We start from the raw sequence: 22867 nt of genomic DNA, 5'->3' as shown, positions 1-22867 counted from the left end.
CGTCGTGCCCGACCCTCTCCATGATCAACTGCGGTCGTCAACATTCGTGTTGGAGAATCTCATCAAACTTCCACCTTTCTTTTCTTTTCTAATATTTATAAATTTATATTCAATATAAAATTCAACAACCGTCGATATGTCCGAGTGGTTAAGGAGACAGACTCGAAATCTGTTGGGCTTTGCCTGCGCAGGTTCGAATCCTGCTGTCGACGAATCTATCTTTCTTTTTCTTTTATTAATCATCGTGCATTGTACGACCGATTTAGGTTTCAGGACTATCAAGGGAGCAATTTCAAGGTTAATTTTGCAGACATTAGTCCATTTATAGTTGAATAGTACGTTTGGTTTCCATTGGTTGGATCGCAAGTATAGCTGTTGGACATCAAGGAATGACCTTATAAGTTTTTACATTGATTAGCATTAGAAGGTAGGATCCAAGCTAATATGGAATTGCTGAGAATTGGGTGTCACCTTGTTTTGAAATGAATCATTACCTTAACTAATTTATTTCTCATGTCAAAAATCATACTGCCTGAAAATAAACACAAGATAAGCCATTGCCTACTACATAATTGTTCGTTTGATGAGACATCTCTGGCTCTATTGCTGTTAAAATAAGCAACTACTATGGACCACATAACAGAGAGTTTGTAGTTCAAGATGGAAAAAGCATCAAGAGAATCACACAGCAACAATTATGAGACAGACATGACATCATTAGCAAGTAAACCATAAATGTAGGAACTGTTTGATGGACAAGAAACCACAATAGGCTTGTGAACAACAATTCAACTATGATGAATTGCCCACCAAGAATTGAACCTCAGAATGATATGATTATATAATGAAACCTCACTGGACACAAAACAGTAACAAAAGAATATTAATGCATCAAATCGCAATTCATGGCACAGAAAATCTCGACACCATTTTTCCATCAATGACACAAATTGAAGGTCTACTAGGCCTTCAAGCATCAAGAGAAGTTACATTGATCTTCTAATTATGGAAGCAGGTCTTTTGTCTTCAGTAAACTCCACTAATACGCAAACAAAACAACATAACTTGGTTTTATTTTCCTTCAAAATATACAACAAAGCATTTCGTAGGTTTCTTAACTGTATCCAAGTTCCCTATCTGTGTTGAATATGTATACAGCTCTAAAGCAAATACAAAGAACAGACCACCAACACTTTAAAAAAAAAAAAAAAAACCTTCGAGGCAGACCAAAATTATGGATTTGTAACATGGCCTTTGCATCATTCATCAGCACAAGAATTTCTTGTATATATCTAAGTTGCACCAGCTGATAAAGTCATCGTTTGGATCTGTTTGGAACATGGACACAACTTTCAGTGTTTCAATTCTATAATCAGCAAGATATCACCAAAAAAACCAGATTTACCCTGTTCACAAGCAAATCGACCTGCTCTCGGTACATTTCCTTCAGGTCGATGATATCAGCTCGTAGTTCCTCCAACTGCAAAAGATACAGGATAGTTTATTTTTCTTATGGAAAAAGACAACCTAATTTAACCAAGGAAATAAAAACCTCATTTGTTGTATTTTATCAGTCTGCTTATCATTTTTTCATATCATTCCTCCATAAATCGTTAATTTTTTTGCTAATCTTGATTAAAAGAATCACCAAAGACACGTGTCCTGTGTCCTGATTTTAGTCATCCCCGCTTCAAACATCCTGTCTTCTTCCAGATCCAGGTGGCCCTGGGATGCCTGCTAATTCTGAGTGATATTTTGCTTATTCTAACAGAACCTGTCCACCCAGTTGTCTCCAGCCAATCCAGATCAGTGCTGCTCTAACTGTGACAATTGGACTATCTGAAAGATTTGTTCTGTCAATGTGATTTAGTCCATTAGATTACATAGTCCAACGTCGAGTTTAAACTCCTACCCTCACCCCAATCCCTCGGACCTTGTTCGCATTAACCGCATTAAAAATATTCAATATTTTCTTCCACCAGAAGGTCCCATTGCTTTGAATACTCTCATGTGATTCCAATCTGAACGGATTGGTGTCTTCTCAAAAACACTAGGTTAGTAAATGAATTTCCTTTTAAACAGCATCAAGGAATTTAGAGTTTCTTTGAAGAAGTTTGATACGGAGCTTTTGACATAGAATATTTTGAGGCTTAAATTTGACTCAGCAAAAGAGGACTCAGAAGAGAGCATTGGTTTTGTACAAGAAAATGGCATTTTAACAACCTAATTATATTTTAAAGTTTGTAATGCATTGACTAAATTTAATCTATTAATTCCAACTGCATATTCCAGATGAAGAATGACAAAAAAGGAAACGAATAAGATAGAAGAAAGAAATCAAGCTAGATGGATGGTGCATGGATATATTGGAAGGCATTGTGAAATATGAATGGTTGAGAATATACACAGTAAAAATCAAGCAAAAAATTGTAATTAAAGTAAAGTTGATTGATCCACAATGCCAGAAATGCAATTTTGTGAAAAACAATATTCAAATAGCACGAGTTAAAATGAGTACCTCTTCATCATGTTCACCCATAAGTTCCAGTGCTGCAGAGTGTCTTCGCCTTAGGGCTTCTAGCTCTGCTCGTAATCCAGGTAAAACTCCTGCTTCTGCTCGCAGCTTTTCGCACTGCTTATGACAGTATTCCAGCACTGTTGTCAAGAATCATACAGTAGGAATCCAATTCTTTAAAAAGGATAACAGAACTGTGAGGGAGTTAACCTGCTCTGTCAGTTTGACTAGTTCCTCAGCAAGAGAATTACGAACAGATTCCAATGAAGCCTACAAGGAACAAAAAGTCTAAAATTCAAAATTTTAAAATTAACCAGAAAGGAAGTGATTTGAACACAGAAAATATGCAAGTTCTACCAAGACAGGAGGAACTTGAAAAGATGTGTAATGTAAAAGGAATAATAAACTAAAAGACCACATATCCATATTCTGGATATGCAAAAGCAAGAATTGGAAAGAATAAACAACAACAAATGTAGCACAATCTACAACAATGGAAAAGAAAGGAGAAATTACAGGATGAGTAGTTCAAACATTAATTGAATAGCACAACTATGCACTTGTCGGCCATTGACGGTGTTTCAGCCTGATCTTCCACTCTAATCCTTGCAGGATCATCCAAGAAGATATTTAGATTTTCAGGATAGTGGATTCACACAAGTTTCTGTTACTCATTCCATCATCATCATCTTCACCCCTTCATTCATACTTGCTAATGCAGGTGAAGGTTCACTGGATGTTTCCCTACTGGCACAACTGTACATCCCATTACAATTTCTCAGCCCCATAAATGCATCTAATCTAAATTTGTAACAAGAAGTAAACAGAGAAGATATTATCAGAATAAAAATTCATGCTAAAGATAATTATTGATGAGCTGCTAAAGTTTCAACTATTAACCAACACACGAGGGATGCAAAATGGCAACTTTTTCAGTTAAAATGCATAGGCATAGAGGCTTCATTCTTCACAGGAGGAATGTTTTGCATTAGCAAAGTAACCTATTGATGGTTAACTATGACCTGGATTAGAATATTTTCTAAAAGATCCTAAAAAAATCCATCAGAAAACTACTATAATTCTGTTTACAGATTAAGATAAAAGATTTTGGCAAGTGCAACCACAACAATTAAAATTTTCCATACCAAGCGTGACATGTATGATGCGAGTTCACCATCCTTTTGACGTAGTGCTACTTCATATACACTTTGTGTCATGCTCTTCAAAAAATATGGAGAAATGTTTCCTTCTGCAGATGGTCTCCTCTCCAGTGGAAAACTATCGGACGAGTCCAAAGATGTATGCAAGAAAATGTTTTCGTCCATGCTACTCAAACTCCCAGCACTTGAAAGCTTCCTAATGGATAGATTTTCTGCAAAGCACGAAAGGAACAAAGACAATATGAACCCATAGAATTAAAGAAGAAGCCTTCTATTACGGTAGAGAGACGTAATGGAAACAATATAATACAATTTTCCCAAAGAAAAAAAGTTCAGTAAGTATACTGGTTTGATCTTGATTTGCAACTGGAGGAGTTTCACGAGAAATTGGTTTTGGCAATTCTGTTTTGGCAGTTCTTAGCCTTTCAAGCTCCTGACATAGCGAAAGTTGAAAATGTTGAGTTGATCTCACTGGTTAATCTGTCAATCAAGCTTATAGGTGTAATGGCATTGCCAATGAGTACTCCACCAACAGTCTTTTGGAAAGTATGGACACTTTATATATACAAATTACAACCATGAAATGATACGAATGAGGTAATATGTTATACATTTTTGGAACAAAAGTAACTCTTTGAAAAAACAGCATTTAGAAGCACTACAAAGTTACAAACATACATTATGCTTGAGAAACATTTAATGTCTCACTCCATTAAAGAATCATCATCATCTATAATAATGTAAAAAATATCAATCAAGAAATAATGTAATCATGAAAAACAATCAAAACATAAATGAAAAAAAAGATTTTTAAGATATTAGAAGAGATAAGATGAAGATGATCCATGATCATTCATAATGGCCCGTCCCCTGCTATAGGCAAGAGTACCAACTATACATATTCTAGAACTTACAAACTTTTTACCAGAAAGTTCGCCGAAACATACCCAAGATGTCGAATACAGATCCAAGACACACTACAATTATCAGGGTCCAAACATTTAATGTGTTCAAAAATCATACAAGCAAGTATCATTGCTTGTAGTTGGTCAATATCATGACAATCACTAGCAGACAATATATATTGTGTAACCTTTTGAGGGCTTCGAAAGTAAGAACAAATCCAACAGTCTAAATGCAATATTTCATTTAAGAGATATGCATCCTAACTTCCTAAGTAACTAAAACAGTTTTTGGTAATACTAGCCATGTAAAAATGCATTTGGTAATACTATGTTGATTTTCAAATTAATTGAAATTTATTTAATTGGACAATGAAACAAATGTATGACAAAAAGCCAAGTCACCTTTTCCAGAAGTTCTCTATGAACCACTTCATCTTGCAACTCCTTTCTGTGTTTACTCCTAATCTCCTTGATTTCATCTTCAAGCTGCTTGGCCCGGCCCTCTTGAGTGGCAGCTTCCTCCATTGCTGCTAGATATTCTTGTCTGCTTTCAGATGCTCTCTGCCTTTCCTTTTCAAGTGATCTGCTCAGTTGTGTTTGTTCTGCTCTGATACATGAAATCTGAATATTCCACCATTAAAAAATCATGACTTGTATATATTGCTTGAAAAGGAAAGAAGAGTGATTGCAAATGATTATATACTGTAAAATGATAAATTCAGAAAACCTGAGTTTCAAGAACAGTAATTCGAGATAGATTTTGTGATAGCCGCTCATTCAGGGCTCGCTCCTTTTCCTCTGCAGCAGCTGCTTTGGCTTCTGCCTCCTGTCAATTAAAACCAGTAAATGTCAGAAACCTTTGACACTTAGTGTCTACCAAACAACTAATTTTTCTAGGTTTAGGAAACCAGTGATTGGGTCACTCAGAAACTAACAAATGTCTCAAAGACCTTGATATAGGTACAATCAAGGTTCGCAATACCGTACCGTATCAATATTTCGACCTGAGCTCGGTACCGGTACGGTACGGTATACCGAGCGGTACACCCAGGTGTACCGAGTACTGTAGCAGTGCTACAGCGCACTCGGACCGGTAACAGTCGGTCCGCGTACCGACAACCTGTCAGACCGGTACGTACCGCCCGTACCGAGCGGTATGACTCGGTACGGCAGACCCTGGGTACAACTACTTGAATGGTCACAACTCACAAGTCTACTGAGAGTCAGACTTGTAAGATATTTTACATAGCCACCTCATTGGATGTTTTTTATTAGGTTTTTGCATTGTTCTTAAAACTTGCTATTTCAGGGCCAATTTGTGGCATTCTTATTATCTGACATTCTTCTACTCCAATCCTAATCTACACAATTCTTTTAATGCATGTATTATAAGTCATAAAAAGTCAAGGGATTAGCAATATTTTAAGGACAACCATCAGGCGGGAGTTTAGAACTCTTTCTACACCAGCCCAGGCTTCCGCTCTTCTAGTGGCTGTCTCCTGTTCAAATTGAAATTAACAAACATTAGTAAGTTGACTACATAGAAATAAACCCTGGACGGTAAGCATTTTCTACAATATGCCAATCATGCAATAGAAAGTCACCACAATGGCAAGCAAGCAAAAGTATATAACCTGCATTGCTTCAATTTGCCTCAGCAGTGGCTGAGTTGACTCAGGAACTTGTGTGATCAACTCAGTGTAGCGTAACTCACTTGCCTGGAGATCAGCCAAAGTAAAATGTAACCATCAGATCCAAAAATCCCAACTATTAAGAGCACAAGTAACCGCACGGATTTCATGAAGAATAACATACTTGATACCGTTTTTGAAGATCCTCTATATCCCTTCGCATTATTTCTTCTCTAGAAACTGCCTGTGTAATGGTTGATCCATTAATATTGGGAAGAAAGAAAATCAGAAAAAAATCAAAAGCCTACATATGAAAATAGATCAGGCATTCAAAACAAATCGAGTTATCTACAATTAACAAGTACCTGTTGCTCTGTTCTAGTCAGACTCTGCCTCAACTCCTCAAGTGTCTGAACCAACATAGTTTCACGTTCAACTGCTTCCCTCAGGCGGCTCTCAACTTCAACACTGGCTTCAGTGTTAGCTCGTGCCTCTGCCAATGCTTCAGCCTCCTTGGCTTCATTAAGTGCTTTGGTATAAAATTCCTTCTGAGCAGCAAGTTCTGCTTGATTTCTTTCTATGGTTTCCTGCAGCAACTTTTCAGTAGCTGTCTTGTCTCTTTTAATACTTTCTACCTTCGTATCCTCAACCTAAGATATATAAATTATTTAGTTAGGAACTAATAGTGTGGCATTAACCAAGGAAGAACTTAAAAGACAACTCTAAGCAACTTTTTGTGGCTGTTTTCACATGCACTTTTCCGACAATACAGGAATATATTAGTAGCAGCTTTGAGCTTTTTTTGAAGCAAGCTGACACCCAATTAAGAGAGATTTCATAGTCAAAAATCTATTTACAAATATTAACAAACACACGCATAAATTTTTCATTTTCAGATAGCCACTTTTCAGAAAACAGTGGTCAACAAATATGAGGGATAGTTATATCCGACAAATAGAATTTACTAAATGAAATCTATCGAAAAGATCATAAAGGACAACCCTAATGCAAAAGGTTTCGGCTAATACAAACTGTAAAAAAGGGTCAACCTATGTGACCATACCTTTATAAGCAAATAGGTTATTTCCATAACTCAAACATTAGTCATCCAGATTGCAAAGAAGCAACTTCACCAATTGTGCCAAGACTCATCATTAAAAAAGTATGTTTTCTCTTTAAATTAAACAAGAGACAAGCAAGTGGAAGGCAAGAATGAGGGGAAGGGAATGGACTGATATCAGTAGTATATATTTTATCAGTGTTAAGTAACTTAAGATGCAATCCTAAAGTATATATTATGAAATCACCGGGCACCCAGGCGAGGTGAGACGAGGCCCGAGCACCTGCCTATTGGGTTGGGTGGGCGACTTCACTCAAGCGCGGCCCAAGGGCGAGCCAGGCACCCATTGGTTCAACTTAGGCCAAGTCAAGCCTGAGTCAAGCCAAAATAGTACTATTTGGTTCGATTGAACCAGCTAGCTGACGTAGAAATCCCCCTTTCCCACTGTGTTTCTGTACGATGGCAGCGGCGTCTTCCTCTAGCGGCAGCAGTGGCGTCTTCCTCCAACGGTAGTAGCGGCATCTTCCTCCAACGACAATGACGGCTTCTTCCCCTCCCTCCCAGTATATCTCTCTCTTTCTCTCCTCCTCCTACCTCTGCCCCATTCATCATAGCCTCCCATTCCCCTCTCTCTCTCTCTCTCTCTCTCTCTCCCTCCCCAATCCCTCTTCCCTGTTCCTCGTTGCCTATTTGCACATTCACCGCTGCTTTCTTCCCCTTTCACCACTGCCTTCTTTGCTGCTTATCAATTTTTATGGTTATGTTTCAATTTTTAAATAAATCAAAGTTGATAATTTTTGTCTAAGTTTGCCTGACAAACTCTAGATTCTTGTCTAGGGTCCTAGGAGCCTATAGTTGACTCTGCCACTCATATGCTCATCAATAATATAAATTTGTGTTCCATGTCACATTCTTATTGATGTAAAGCACCATTACTGAAAGTAAAAAAGATGTATTATACTATTATTACCATACTTTTACAGAGCACACAAGAGTGCTAATATATGACAAATTGTTGGCAATGATGACAACCTTAACTTCAGTTCCATTTAGATCTCAAATGACACTCCCTAGGCTCAAGAATGAATGTCCATGCTTCAGTATGGTATTGTTTTAGAAGTTCAAATCAAACTCAAGCTTGTGAAGATATATAAGCCCTATAAGGAAATATAAGGGATATGGCTAAGATGTAGCTTTTGTTGGAGTCTATACCAATACATGTCATTGCCACCTTAACATTTTTGACAAATTTTTAACAAGTTCTCTTTATCAACATAGTTAAAATGTCAATGTTCCTTGACAGCAGATGGATGAAAAGGTGCCTGAGGACATGTCATGAAATTTCACGTGTTCAAAAGGGCATTTGAGAGCAGCGGGAGTCAGTTTGCAAAGAGTTGAAAGTACAGGTGGCATTCATACACCTTTTCCTTTTTTTGTGAAAATACCACTTCCTTTAGGTGCCAATTGAAAGTTGGGATATTATCTTGCAGCTACAAATTTTTAGTTGATAAGCGTATAGACCTTATGAATATCACCCAAAATGAAATAAAAAGAAAAGAATCAAAAAGTAAGATGGACCTACTTAAAGAACAAGACAAAAAGATAGATGTCCAAAAGTTACTACTCATATCTAAGGTTACAAATAAGAAAGCAAACCATGTAGAGACTATATTAGTCAGAATTCGCCAAAGTAGGTAGCATAAGTTCTTATGCAATGAAAGAATGGGTAAGTTCTGCTACCTGGTACCCGCTAGAGATACGAATATATGAACCTCTGCTACATGTCAAATTCTCTACCATATGTATCATCTGACATCTGGCATGCATGATATACAAAGATACCCCAACAAATGATCCAGAAACCAACACCCAAGGTTTCAATTACCATTCGGTATTTACCAGTCTAACAAAGGATTGGAATTGGCCAGACGGGCTGGTACTGATAAATATTATTATTTTATCATTGTTACAGTTCGTACCAGGTGGTATAGGTCCAAATACTGCTTGGGTAGACTGGCATATACATGGGCCAGTAGATTACTGAAACTGGTACGGAACTGATATTTAAAACCTTGCTAACTCCCATGCAAATTATTAAGACATTTACTTAATTCTAGTGCCAAAAATTTATTATGATATTTGAAAAATGGGTAATAGATGAAACAGTAAGTCATGATAACATAAATCTATAACTGGCAGCAGAAGCTGAGATAAGTAAACGGAGAAAGATGAAATAGTTATTATCAGGTGCTGGTGAACCGCAAAAGACATATATTTTGGTGCACATCATCATAGAAACTAATATTTTGGTGCAACCATTACTTAATAAAAGACCTCTATATTTCTTCAGGCCAAAAATGGTGATTTCCAACTATTGGATGTGGTGAATACAACAAGTACATGTTCAATCACATTTAATATATGTTTATCAAAGTATTCACAAAAAGGAACATTTTTGGCCTTGTTTGAAATTACTATACAAATTTTAGTTTTAAAGACTTTACCAATTTATCAAATTACCTGAAGCTTTGAGTTCAGTCTTTGCTTTTCTTCTTCAAGGTCCCGTATCTGGCATCAAAAAGAGAACACAAGAAAATCACGATAATATTTCTTGAAAACATGAAGAGTAAAAATTAGCATGATATGACAAAATCAATTTATCTGAGACCATGCCTGAGCCCTTAGTTTCCTGATAGTTGCCTCCTGAGCAGCCTGCTTTTTTGATAACTCTTCACCTGTTTCAAAAGTTAAAATAAGGCGTGGAAATATTCAGTACATATATATGCAGAATGCAGAATTAAAGGCTACAAAGTGACTAGATGAGTGCATTCAACACGTCCAAAGTACAATGCAGAAAGAATTTTACAGATATATAATTGGTGTTAACTATGGCTCAACCAGGGACACGCAAGACCAGCTGCATGAAAATTATGAAAAGAAACCTTCAAAAATATTAATAATGCAGTTTGCAAGCCTTCAATCATATTAATGTCTCTCTTGGAAATTATTGGAAATCAAAATATCTAAATTTTTATTAGAGTGACATTATATTTAATGCACAGATAACAACCATGTCAAGAAAGAGTAACTATAGTAAACTACGGGGTACCAATAAATGATATCAAATATAAGTTTTAACAACATTATCAGATCTCGTAAATATAAGTAAAAGTTTCCAAGTTTTTTGTTTGAAAACATATTCCCAAATATATCTCCTACAGAATCTATTCTCTGTTCATCAAATTTTCACATATTTTGGTTGTTTCTTTCATTTCCTATATTGTTTGGGAAAAAAGGAAAAAATAAATTATCACATTTTTGTCTGTTCATATAATAGTGTCAATGCCGGCACCATGTCCGGATGAAAATGATGGAGGCTTCTATTATAGTTTTTGTTCATATTGGGCAAAATGCCCATGCATATAATTGTTTTTTTATTAATTTTTTTAGTATATTTTTGTTTTTTGATAAATAAAAATAAATCATTTGCTCCCTCTAAGTGTGTGTTACCCAACTCCTCTGTCTAACCACCCCTCTATCATTCTCTCATCTTTGCCCATTGCTCTTGCTATCATTCTTTTTTGTCTCTTTCATCACCAGTCTTTCATTTTTTTTCATCCCCATCCTTTTTGTAGCCACTCATTTTCATAATCATTTTTTTACTTCTTTTTTGACCTCACATTCTGTACTACAAATCAATTTTCTTTTTGTAATTCTACTGTTGGAGTTTGGATTTATATCTTTTGGTTATCAAATTTCTGAATCGATTCTACAGCAAAGAGACATTACACAACTATAATTTTATTGTATTTTAAGAATATATAGCATTTTTAAATATAATAAATAAGTATAGTTTGTTTTTTAAATACCTATATCAAACATGTGGTCTGACTGCTCAACCAGCGAGTCCAACCAGTGGCTTGAGATTTGAGAAAGTTCATGTCCAAACCGAGTCTAATAATCATGTTAGTTGTTTTATGAGGATGGTTCTTAACTGTTCTCATTAGGAATTAAGTCATCATCCTGAGTGACACAGGTTACATTCACTACGCATATTTCTCAAAGTGCTGAGTGTAGGCTAAGAGGTCATCTTGAAGCATCCCATCATATGGGCACTCAAATGTGATGCAAAATAACTAAGGATGTTAGTCCAAGACCAAGAAACTAGATTAGCAATTTGAATATAGGAACACAACACTTCAGGAAAAGATTAGAATTAGTAATGCAATGATTAGAATAAGAATTAACATAATTTGTTTATAGGAGACTAAGCGGTCAGGAAAAAATCAGAAAAATAGATAATCCTACATATAAAATTTGGTATGCTAGAAAACTCATATATAGAAAAGGTATTATATTGTTTTAGATAAGGATCTTAAGACGATGCTACATACTTCAAAAGATTTGGGGATAGAATTACAGTTTTATAATCTATATTCAGAGAAGAGATTTTGATCCTTCTACATGCTTGTAGCCCTCCTCATTAAATTGGATGATCAAACAAAAAGGAAATTTTGAAAAATAAAATTATTCAAGGAATGCTGAAACATATAATTAGAGGAGGTTCAAACAATTATAGGAAGATGAGGAAGGAACGGTGGATTTAGAAGAGCGCATGAGGACCTTGGATACGAGGAAAGGAATGAAGGGAATCATAATTATCATATAATTTTAGATCTCATAATTATTAATAATTTAATATTAAAATTAAGAAAAGAGATGAAAGTAGCCACCATTATAGTCAAATAAATGTATCTTTTAACTAGAAAGGAAGATAGAATTATATATAAGGTTGTAAAGTTGTCTTGTGAAAGAATCATAAATTAATATAGGTTGATGGCATTAAATATAAAAATAATTAGTAAAAAATATAAGAGGAAAATAGCTAGAAACTTTACTATAACTTGATGGTGGAATTCTAAAGACAACAATACAAGAGGTTTATATAGATAAATGGAGAAAAAAGAGGTTTGGAACTTGAACGGGAACAATATTATATTAGTACTCAAAACCATGTTCTTAACAACTAATGCATAAATATCACAGTTAAAAAAAAATCCAGAACAAATTAAGATGGGATTTATTGCAAGGCTTCTGAATTGCAAAGAAAAAAAGCAAGAAGATTTAGCCATGACATACCTTCAGCCATAACTTGACTGATTATCTCATCTTTTTCTTTCAAAAGAGCAGATGCATCATTTTTTTTGTTTTGTTCTCTCCTTAATGTATCCCTTTCTCTAGTGAGTGCATAAACCTGCAAAAATTTTAATCATCATTTTGCCATCAAATTTGGTTGCATGTCATAGAATCAGATTTGTCTTTTAGGCAAAGGAAAACTCCATCTTAGTTCATGAATATGATGAAATAAGTAAAGGAAAAAAGAAGACTTTATTCAAAGATCTAAAAATAGAACCCGACAAAATCATCAAAAGAACCCAATGGATGAAAAACTTTATTGCAAGAAACCACTGGATAGTACCCTAACGAGGTCTCTCTAGGATCACAACTGACTTCTTAGAACAATCACCAAAATGCCAGAATAAAAAAGGCCATCTGACAGGATAACATATATCCTCTTTTAATGTTGATTTTCACCCTTTAAACCAAACCTGACTGAGGAAAATAGGAGGGTCAGAGGAAAAGGCATGAAAAAACACTTCTTTTCAAATAAAGGCACAGTGTAAAGTTAATCAGTATATTGATATTTTTTTAATAAAAACTATCTGAAAAGGGTCAGAAGCAAGAATCAGACTCTAGATTGGAAATAAATTAGCAAATAGAGTCAAGATGGAAGTTCAAATAAGATTCAAGCTTAATAATAAAAGTCACCAAGTAAAAAAAAAAGGAATTCAATCCATATTCAGTTATTTGAAAATCATCCCACAGAATCACCACCGCGTAATAAAAGTAAAAACAAGTTGAATAAATAGTACCCATATGTGTCTGAATTAAGGTTGTAATCTACAAAGAGCCATGTCATGCATTTTGGAGATTGCAGTATTGCATCCTCAGATGCCTGTGTATGACCAGATGCAGAATTACTCCTTTCACATTGATTGAACGCATACTAGTTAGTAAATATAACAGTTTAAAACTTATAGACCATAATACCAAGCCGTACCAATTATTTGAGCCAAAATTTACAGCGAGTTATATCAACATGGCTTAATGTTTCTTCAAATTCATGCTTTCTCATCTTATCTTTTCATTCTCTAATTGTTCCCACTATTCTGATCCCCCAAGTTACTTCTTTCATCTTTGTGAATGTGATTAAACCATTTTAATTAGATTACTCGGTTATAAGTTATAACTGTCTCATGCAATGATTTAATTGCCCCTTGAGTGACAATGTATCCACAAGGTATACAGCATTCAGTGACAATGACAGTTTTTCGTCAAACATATCTGACTAATTTGTTAAAGTCAGAAAGTGTAGAGGCTAGAGCAATATATGTTTTAATAAACCATTCTGTTCTAATGGAAATTATTAATATAAATGAAAGCAGAATCAAAAGAGAAAACATTCAGAATCAAACAGTAAAATCAGTTCAAATGCCTCAATCCAAAAGATGCAAAAGAAAAAAAAGGCAAGATTGTCAAAAGGTGGAATCGGCCAACTCGCAAATAATAAAAGCCAAAAGTAATAATACCCAATTCAACTCAAATATATTATTTTTTAAAGTTTTAAAAAGTGAGAAAATATGATCTTGTGCTGTGAAAAGAAAAAAAACATAATAGTTATCTGTACCTTTCTTTCAAGAGATGACAACTTTTGGTGGTATTCCTCTCGTAATGCATCTATTTCAGCTTCTGATGATTTCCTCTACAGTTAAATAATAAAAAATTTAGAATCAAATGATGAAGTATTTTTTACAAAAACAAGCAATGATATTATGATAATAATCATGAAAACATATAAAGGGCCTAATTACATATTACCCACTGTAATTAACTATCTTTAGCATTCCGGTCTCTATACTTTCAAAAATTACATTGAGATTTCTATACTTACGAAAGTAAAACATTTAACCTCATTGCTCCAACAAAACCCCTCTCTCTTTTTTTGTTTTTAATCCTGTGAAATTACCTCCGTAATCCTATATAAGGATCTCAATGTTTCACTTTTGTAAACATAGGGATCCCAATATAACTTTCAAAGTGTAAGGACTAGGATGCTAAAGGTATCTAATTATATGGGTAATATATAATTAGCCCCATATAAAGATAATACTCAGTAAACCATAAGAAAGTAATAAAACTTAGTGAGGGCTTACAGGCCACAAGAATGTTATCATGTAATATGCTAATAAGTATCCAAGGTATGGTACGCAATTTTTTTTTGCCTCGATTGACCAGAACAAGGGTCTTTTGACCAATGTGACAAATCATGGCACACCCTCATGCTATAGCAAAGCAATCCTTAATCATTAGACCCTCATTGAAAATCTGAACTGTCATATATTCCTCATATGAAATAATTAACCTTTCATTTAAAGACAAATTAAATTTCTTCAGTCACATAGTCCACCACACTTGGCAGAGTAACTTACCTTAATCTACCTCAATCGATTATAGTCTATGTATTGAATTTATCGAGTATCAGTTATTATGTATGGTACCATTAGTGGTAAAAGGGACTATATTCTCAATATACAGGAAAGATAAATCTAGTATGTTCAGGAGTCAGAACTACCCATTAAAACATTGCTTCAGTGATTTGGTCAACAATTATGAAATGTAATGAATAATAGTATATACATGAAAATAATTTAGATCTAATAGACTATTGGCATTGTCCTCAATAAAGCTCAATTTTGTGAAAAGATCCATGCAAATGACAACAGAAGAAACATTTATCTTACCAAGGAGAGGGGGAAATTCTTGGTCCCTTGTTTTTGTGAAGTTGCATGTAAGCATCAACTTTTGCATGCGTAGGTAAATTCTCAAAGCAATATATGAAAGACTAGGACAGAACAAAAGCATGATGTCCTTTATATTATGAGAATCATATCATGTCTTTTAATTATATAACCATAAACCAAGAATAACAACTTATCGTAGACATCTTTTGGTGAAAATATGTTAGCTTCATTAAAAAAACAAAAAGGAGAAAAGCAGCTAGGTTCATACCTACCTTTAGATCCTCAATAATAGACTTCAACCGTTCGTTCTCATTCATCAATTTAGCAATTTCATCAGCTTTAGCCTGCAAAAGCATGAGAACACAAATATTACTATGCAATGAATAGAGGAAAAAGCTATTATGTGTTTACTACAACATTGATTGATCAAAAAGTGTTAGAGATCAGTTGCAAAATGCACCAGAGCTACATTTCCTGATTATCCAATACATTGTCTAAGAAAATTTCATAGATAATAACAGTATGTTACAGGATGTAGGAGCAGCATGTCCCCAAAACAAGCTTGGTTGCATTGCATTCTTAGATTTTACTTCCTTTTTCTTTTGGCTTGTCCATGGACATCACAAGTCCCTGTGCTACAGGTATATGACAAAAAATAAAAAGTAGCTGGCTTTGTTGATCCTTGAATTCACTCCATTCGTAGAAGCATCAAAGCAAGTAGCAACCACTTGTAGTTTCTCTAAAGATATTGTACAACCTGGGTGAACACAGTTCTAGTCACATAATCAGCCTCGCTCTTCAAGGGGTAAAAATACATACATTTACCTTGTGAAGCACGGACATGCTGATTTGGGTGGCGTATCCATGTCGGACACGTATGAGACAAGGATACGTCACTGACACGGCCAGATACGTGTCCGACACGTGTCTTTTTTTTTGTTTATTTATTTTAGTTTTCAGACACACACGTCAGAATAACTCTCTCGTTCCTCACCGCTTCTAAATCCTTCCTCCTGTGACATGCGCATGGGCCAGCAGTATCGAGGCAACAGCTTTATGCAAATGACAAAGAAACTAGTGCGGAGGCGTCTTCAATGGAAGAGGGCCTACGTGAGACCCAACTGATGGTTGAAGGCGAGTGGTGGCTTGCCCAAGACAGCATGGTCCCACCATTCTTTTGTCAACATTTCTTCTCCCTTCTTCCCGTGTCAATGAACCATGAGAATTCATGATTTGCTACATTGGTCTCAAGAAAAGATGGGAATAGTAGTGTCTCATGTATGGTAGTACTATAATATCACATAACTATATTTATTGATGGTAAATTTATTACTTTATTAACTTTTATTCTGATTAACTTGTATTGTTAATTGACCGTGTAACAAGAATAAAATAAATTATGTGGACATATGTTAGAAATGTATTAAAAAATATTAAACATACTATGTGGAATTAAACTACTTGTATTATAAGCTATAATTTGGTGCAAAGCTCACGTGGAAATATTTTTTGACTTGTATGAATTATAATTTTATAAATTGCAAAAATTACTTGTATTTAATATATAATTTTATATGTTATATAATTCAAACAGTGTATGTTCTGTTTTTATTCAGATGAATCTTTGTTGTTTTATACAAATTTAACTATATTACAGTTTATTATCTAAGTACGTTTAAACTTTTACGATGATATTTATTTGTTCACATTGTTGAGTCTATAAAATTGAAGTATAAATACTATAAAACTCATATTCATCAAATATTATATATAATATATATTAAAAAATAGACGTGTTCTTGCCATGTTCATGTCCTAATTTTTTTTAACATGACGTGTTGCCATATCCATGTCATGTCATGTTTGTTTCCCGTGTCCGTGTCCGTGCTTCTTAGCCTTTACCCTCCCCAGACAAAGCAATAGAAAAAGCTTCATGCATGAGGCCTCAATTCCGAAGACAGAACAACCACTTATTTGTCTGACTATACTAAGTCAATATAATCTAGCTGCTCAGGTAATGGCAGAAATTGTCCCAAAAAAAAGGCCCTTTCCGCTTATAATTGGAACTGTCAGTATACCATTAAGTGACAACATATTGACCATAAAACAAGTTCATTATTTGTTTCTGTACATCCTTTTATTTCATTTCAACAAAATCTCTAAAGTATAGGATATTCACCCTCAAATTTCAGACAATGCAGAATTGCGAGTATGAATTTATTGTCTGTGAAACTAAAAAACACAAATATAATTGTTGATATAAATTAAATGCTATGAGATCATCTCATATCTCACACTCTGACAGGATACAAAATAGACCACAGTTTAAAATCTTGGTTATGGGCCCCTTACTAGTCTTGGCCGGACAGGTACAGGTCCAATATGAACCATCATACTAGCACATGGTATACTGTATGGTACAAAAATGGAGGAGGAACAGGAGAAGTGGATGAGGATGACGAGAAAGAAATAAAGGAGTACCCAACGAACTAGCAGCGGAGGGCAGCACAAATGATAGGCGAGCGGGCTGCTGGTGGCAGGCGACACAAGGAAGGTGACCACAAGAGAAATCAAGAGAAGGGTTGCTTTAGCCTTTAACCCTAAATTAAAAAGGAAAAAAAAGACTAAACTGCTCAACTCCAGAGGGTTACCACTTTGTAACCAACAAGCAAACCACGAACTGCCAAAAAGGGGTTGTCCGTGTGAGTTCACACCTGGACCAGTAAATACCGCCTGGAATGTATTGGTCTGGACAAAATTTGAAACCTTGGAATAGGCATCGAGATGGAGGAATACCTGATTTAGTTAAAATCAGACTAATGGATGTCTACTCTTGCTGATTTCGAAAAAAAATTCTTTCTAGCTTGAACTCATGACGAAAGACTCCAATTAGTGGACAAACCAGGACTCTATTCATAGATGAAAGACATAACTAGTTATTTCTTGATATTCTATAACAATTAAAACTGAAAGTCTAGTCAAATATCTATTTTTTCCTTAAGAGCATGAATTTTAAAGATAAAGAGATTGATGAAATATCATTCATAGAGTAAAAGCTTTAGGCATCTTAGATCAATTATTCAACAAAATAAAGAAATTGATGAAGATATTATTCATAGAGTAAAAACATGATGATTAAAATGGTGAGGGGCAATACGAGTCGTATGCGATCATCAGATATCTTTGAGATTAAAAGAAATTTTTTATAAAATAATTGTTAGACTAATAATGCTTTATGGATCTAAATATTGAGTAATTAAGAAATAATATATACAAAAAATTTATGTTAATGAGATGAAAATGTTGAGGTGTATGCATGGAGTTACTAGGAAAAAAAAAAAAAAAAATTTATTTATGAACAATTAGGTATCGTTTTAATAGAGGATAAAATGAGAGAGAATCATTTAAGATGGTATGGACATGTGCTCAGGAGACCTATGAGTGGATTGAAGACATGAAATTATTACGACTAGTGATACGAAGAGATGTAGAGGAAAACCTAAAAAGACGTTAATAGATACTATAAATAAATATTTAAATAGTCTTAACTCAACTAAACATATAGCTTTTTATATATCTCAATGGTGGCAAAAAATCCATGTAGCCGACTCCAAATAATTAGGATTTACGGCTTTGTTGTTGTTGTTACATGAATTTTAAAAGCTGTAAACATAATATGGCAGTTTCCAAGTTTAAATGAGCATTTATTCCCTTGGATTTGTATAGAACTTAAACTATAATCAGTTGAAGCCTTTTTCCAATCAGTATGTGGTTAGTGATAGTACTTAAACCAAATAGAACATATTCCACTACACAAAAATCCCCTCTATAACAGGAAGGAGAAGAAAAAAGGCTTCAGAGAAGGATCTTAGAAAAACTTAAAAGGGTCATTTTTGGCTTTTCAAGTAGTAGGTTTTAAATTTTGAGATGATGAATAGCATGCGCGAGATAATAAGCTGCATGCTTACTTACATTGTAATTTTGGCAGCATTTGGACTCTTACACAAGGACATGCATAAGATTCATGGAAAGCTACACCCATTTTCGAACTTCTTCATAGAATATGAACATAGCTTGCTTTGGTTATAACAAGTCAATATTGAAAGATGGCAATACTAAAAAGTCAACAACCTTAATGTAATGAATGACACACAATTTAAAAAAGTAGAATAGCACTTGCCATAAACTAAATTACATGAAGTACCTGGGCTTGCCTAGCAGCACCTTGTAATGCAGTTTCCATCATTTTCATTTCCCGTTTCACCTTCTCTACTTCAACAATAGGATCCGTTGAATTTGATTTATTATTTGATGCACCAAACGAAGATTTGTCATCCTCAGCTTCAACATCCATTGCTTTGGAGCTCACTTCCATAGACTTAGGAGATACATCAGTATCATGTGTAACTGATTCAGAAGATGTTACTTGATGCTGCTCAGTACTGATTGGATTCAGATCACTATAATCAGATAGTTCATTGGCATGATCATATTTCATTACACTAACAGGTATTTCAACTGAAGTGTCTATCTCAAGGCCTTCTTGGACACTAACTACAATATTAGACTGCGCAGGAGATCCTTCATCAACAATCTGCACAGCTTCTGTCTCATTTTTGACATTGCTTCCCTGTAAATCACTTGCCTGATGCAACTCTTCAGCTACACAGAGAAAACTAGCAACATTAGATTCTTCACCATCTGCAATTTGCAGAAGGGAATCCCTTGGTTGCGCTTTATCATTGGTTCCTCCATCTGCATCTGTTTTATGTTGGGACAAAGAAAATGAATCTGGTTGTTCCTTGCTTCCAGACAAGTAAGTCTCTGTTTCAGCTTTTAAACAATTTGATCCAACCATAACTTCGTTCCAATCAACTTCTCCAGGTTTGTCGACCATAGTACTGGCAATATTAGAACCTGTGCCATTAGCACGACTAATAAAATCTTTGGTTTGCTTTTCAGTAGTTGTTTCAACCATGGATACTGGTGATCCTGCAGCTGAAATTTGTTCATATTCCTCAGCAGATGAAGTGTGTGATAAAAATTCAGCTTTTAGTGATGCTTCAGAAGCATTTTCCTGTCCTTTGTGACCCATGAACGTCATCATAGGTTCAAAAATTCCTTTATTATCTGATGCTGATGTCCATTTTGCAGGACCTGATGGTGCAAAGAAAAGACAAAATTTGTTTTGAGAAGCACATATATTGTGTTCTAACATCTAAAGATGGGTAACTCATCAGAAAAAATGAAGAGAAAAAATCATACAGAATTAAATTGAAATATAGAGTGACTTAAAGCAAACTGATGTCAAGGTCACTGATTCCTACTGATTTTCAAAATCAATTGGTAAGGAGATATAATGCCACAACCAATTTGGAGTAAGACCAACCTCCAATTGGTTTACCAGTGAACTGTGATATTTTGAACTCAAACATAATCTACAATAGAGGGTTTTCAATATGATTCTAGTCTTATGATACAAGCCATATCTAGTCCCATCAAATTACGAAATGAATCTTTGCATACAGAATCAACTAAAGGGATATTTTTGCAGCATTGACAAATTTTAGAAACCAACATAACCTCAGTGCACATCATCAACAAGAAGACAAATGTATTCTCTTTTAGAAAAGGCATATATATATGTTATGCTGCCACCTCCAAAATAGCAACTACATGACTAGAAAGAACGAGTATCAGCCAATCAAAAATTAGTAATATTTTGTTATCATTTCTATTGTCATTTGCTATTTTATAACTAGCCAAGCAGATCAGTATCAAGGTGGAAAAAAACATTAATAAGCTGCTAATACTAGTAAACCATAAAATAAGAGAATGAGGTGCCACAGCCATCACGCCATGACAAGACATGTAACTTGCACAGGCATGTCATAGCAAAGACATTATATTCAGTATTGAATATTGTGCCAGTGACAATAGCATGCTGCAACTTAGTTATTGCATATATAATACCTTAACACTACATCCTTAATGCTAAGCATAAAGCATAGGAAAGCAAGAATATGAGGCTAAGTAACTTGATATAATCAGCATCTCTAGTACAAATTAATCAACCTGTTTAGACTTATGTTAAACAGCTGTTCAGAACCTTTGGTGTATTTCTTTGATGGCATAAGAGTTTAATCAGATTACAAGTTCTATAAATGAACAATTAAATGTCAAAAAAAGCCCATGAAGTTTAGCCCACAGTCCCAAAAATTGAAGTTTAACTATAAGGATTCTACTAAGGTTTTGTAATCAAAATCATAGGTGAACTTATGAAACTCAAGACAAAAGAGACCTCACCTAGTAAAGGTCAACAAATCAGACAAATTTAAAGAAAAGGTCACATGTGAACACATATAGAAGAAGAAAAGATTTTACTTTTCTGCATTTTACATTATTTTATTCCTCATGTCTGCATATATGTCCATCAGGTAATCCCAGAGGACTCCCTTTACTGATTGCGAAGCATGCTTACCTTCAAGACCAAAAGAATGATCTACTTCTGTATATGGATGAAGTATAACAACCATCATTGATATCTATATCTTTCTAGAATTCAGGCTTTATCGTTGATAATCTATAATCAGCATATTCATCCATAATGCTCTACCACAAGTCGGTATGATATTCTACTATGAGTTACATTTGCATGTCATAACCTTCTTTTTGTTTTTGGTAAAGGGTAAGTAGCGAAGGCCGAATTCAAGCCCAGAACTACGATACACTGTCAAAGTCTTTACCAGACAGGTTAGCGCTGACACCTTCCACAACTCATTTATCGCTCTGAAGGATAATAATTAGGAACTAGAATTTCAGCAGAAACGCTACCTTATGAATTTGAGATTAGCTCACCAAAATGGGCAAGCCATAACTAGTAATCATCATGTGCACGAACAGAAGAAATTTAAAGAACAAAAGTGGAAGGAAAAAAAAAAAAAAAGAGCCATTACCTTCGTCACTAGAATTTTGATTCTCTTCGAACCCGAGCGCACTATCGAAGTTTTTCTCAATGTTCTTGACGCTCTCGCTCAGTTTGGAGACGGCCCCGGCCAGATCCGGGAAACCGCCCAAGGACACCTTCCCCAACCACGCCATTCTGCGCTAGCTATATACAAATCCCTTCCTACCTTAATTCCATATTCCAAGTTTCCATTTATCGACCCACTCTGCAACCAATTCCAACTCAAAATGGAGTTAGTTCAACTCGCATTACCCAATTAGTTCAACTCGCATTACCCAAATAGTTCAACTCGCACTACCCAAATCTAAGTCGGCAGATCAAGATTCTGTTCCACAAGCCACAGCAGCACCCAAATAAGGCATCAAGATCCAAATAGGCCGAAGAAATGTAGAGGGATCGGATGATCCCGCGTAAAATCGAAGCCAGAAAACTTTTCAAATCGACAGAGAACGAACTTCGACTCGGAGCAGAGACCGAGATCGGACGGAGATATCAAATTCGAGTGGTTGCTTTCCTTGAAATCGCGCGATGGCGACCCTGCGATTTAGCGGTCAGGTGGTGAGAGATGGAGGGTCTGAGATATGGGGAATCGCCGACCTCTCTACCGACGGATCGGATGTGGAATCAGAAGAAAGAAAAAGAAATTTGAATAAATATTATATTGTTATATATATAAGTTATTTTTGTATTTATTTAGCTAAATTTATGTCAAACGTATGTCGACATATAACAAAATGATTTTAAATAATTACTAAAATTAAACCATC

General features: G+C 35.0%; 1 protein-coding gene and 1 non-coding gene across 3 annotated transcripts; one reads left to right on the top strand and one right to left on the bottom strand.

The window, feature by feature from the left end:
* The first annotated feature begins 130 nt into the window (after positions 1-130).
* Positions 131-212, top strand: TRNAS-CGA (transfer RNA serine (anticodon CGA)). The gene has a single exon. It is a non-coding gene; the product is annotated as a tRNA-Ser (tRNA).
* Positions 213-1053: 841 nt separating this feature from the next.
* LOC135657532 (golgin candidate 5-like) lies at positions 1054-22700 on the bottom strand. Of its 2 annotated transcripts, XM_065175971.1 has the most exons (19): positions 22090-22700; positions 19338-20290; positions 15406-15477; positions 14020-14094; positions 12411-12525; positions 9945-10006; positions 9792-9839; positions 6577-6861; positions 6396-6455; positions 6215-6298; positions 6014-6079; positions 5308-5406; positions 4983-5201; positions 4021-4108; positions 3661-3887; positions 2726-2785; positions 2519-2632; positions 1406-1480; positions 1054-1328 (listed from the first exon to the last, which is right to left on the bottom strand). In XM_065175971.1, exons 1-19 carry the CDS (start codon positions 22232-22234, stop codon positions 1293-1295), a joined length of 2883 nt encoding a protein of 960 aa, XP_065032043.1. In that variant the 5' UTR covers positions 22235-22700; the 3' UTR covers positions 1054-1292. The 2 variants fall into 2 exon arrangements, 1 of the variants encoding a protein (XP_065032043.1); XR_010504907.1 differs by lacking the exon at positions 1054-1328 and having other exon boundaries at positions 1401-1480; positions 2519-2655.
* Positions 22701-22867: the final 167 nt, after the last annotated feature.

Source organism: Musa acuminata, chromosome BXJ1-4, assembly GCF_036884655.1.
Source record: "Musa acuminata AAA Group cultivar baxijiao chromosome BXJ1-4, Cavendish_Baxijiao_AAA, whole genome shotgun sequence".
NCBI classification, from domain to species: Eukaryota; Viridiplantae; Streptophyta; class Magnoliopsida; order Zingiberales; family Musaceae; genus Musa; species Musa acuminata.
This window is presented reverse-complemented; position numbering and strand designations above follow the sequence as displayed.

Bases quoted from the DNA above. Each gene is read 5' to 3' on its own strand.
- LOC135657532 (XM_065175971.1), bottom strand. From the start codon at position 22,234: ATGGCGTGGTTGGGGAAGGTGTCCTTGGGCGGTTTCCCGGATCTGGCC. The intron at 9,840-9,944 runs GCATGGTCTCAG...TTTTGATGCCAG, and splicing joins TCAGGAAACTAAGGGCTCAG to ATACGGGACCTTGAAGAAGA. The intron at 2,633-2,725 runs GTTAACTCCCTC...TGTCATAAGCAG, and splicing joins TAGTCAAACTGACAGAGCAG to TGCGAAAAGCTGCGAGCAGA.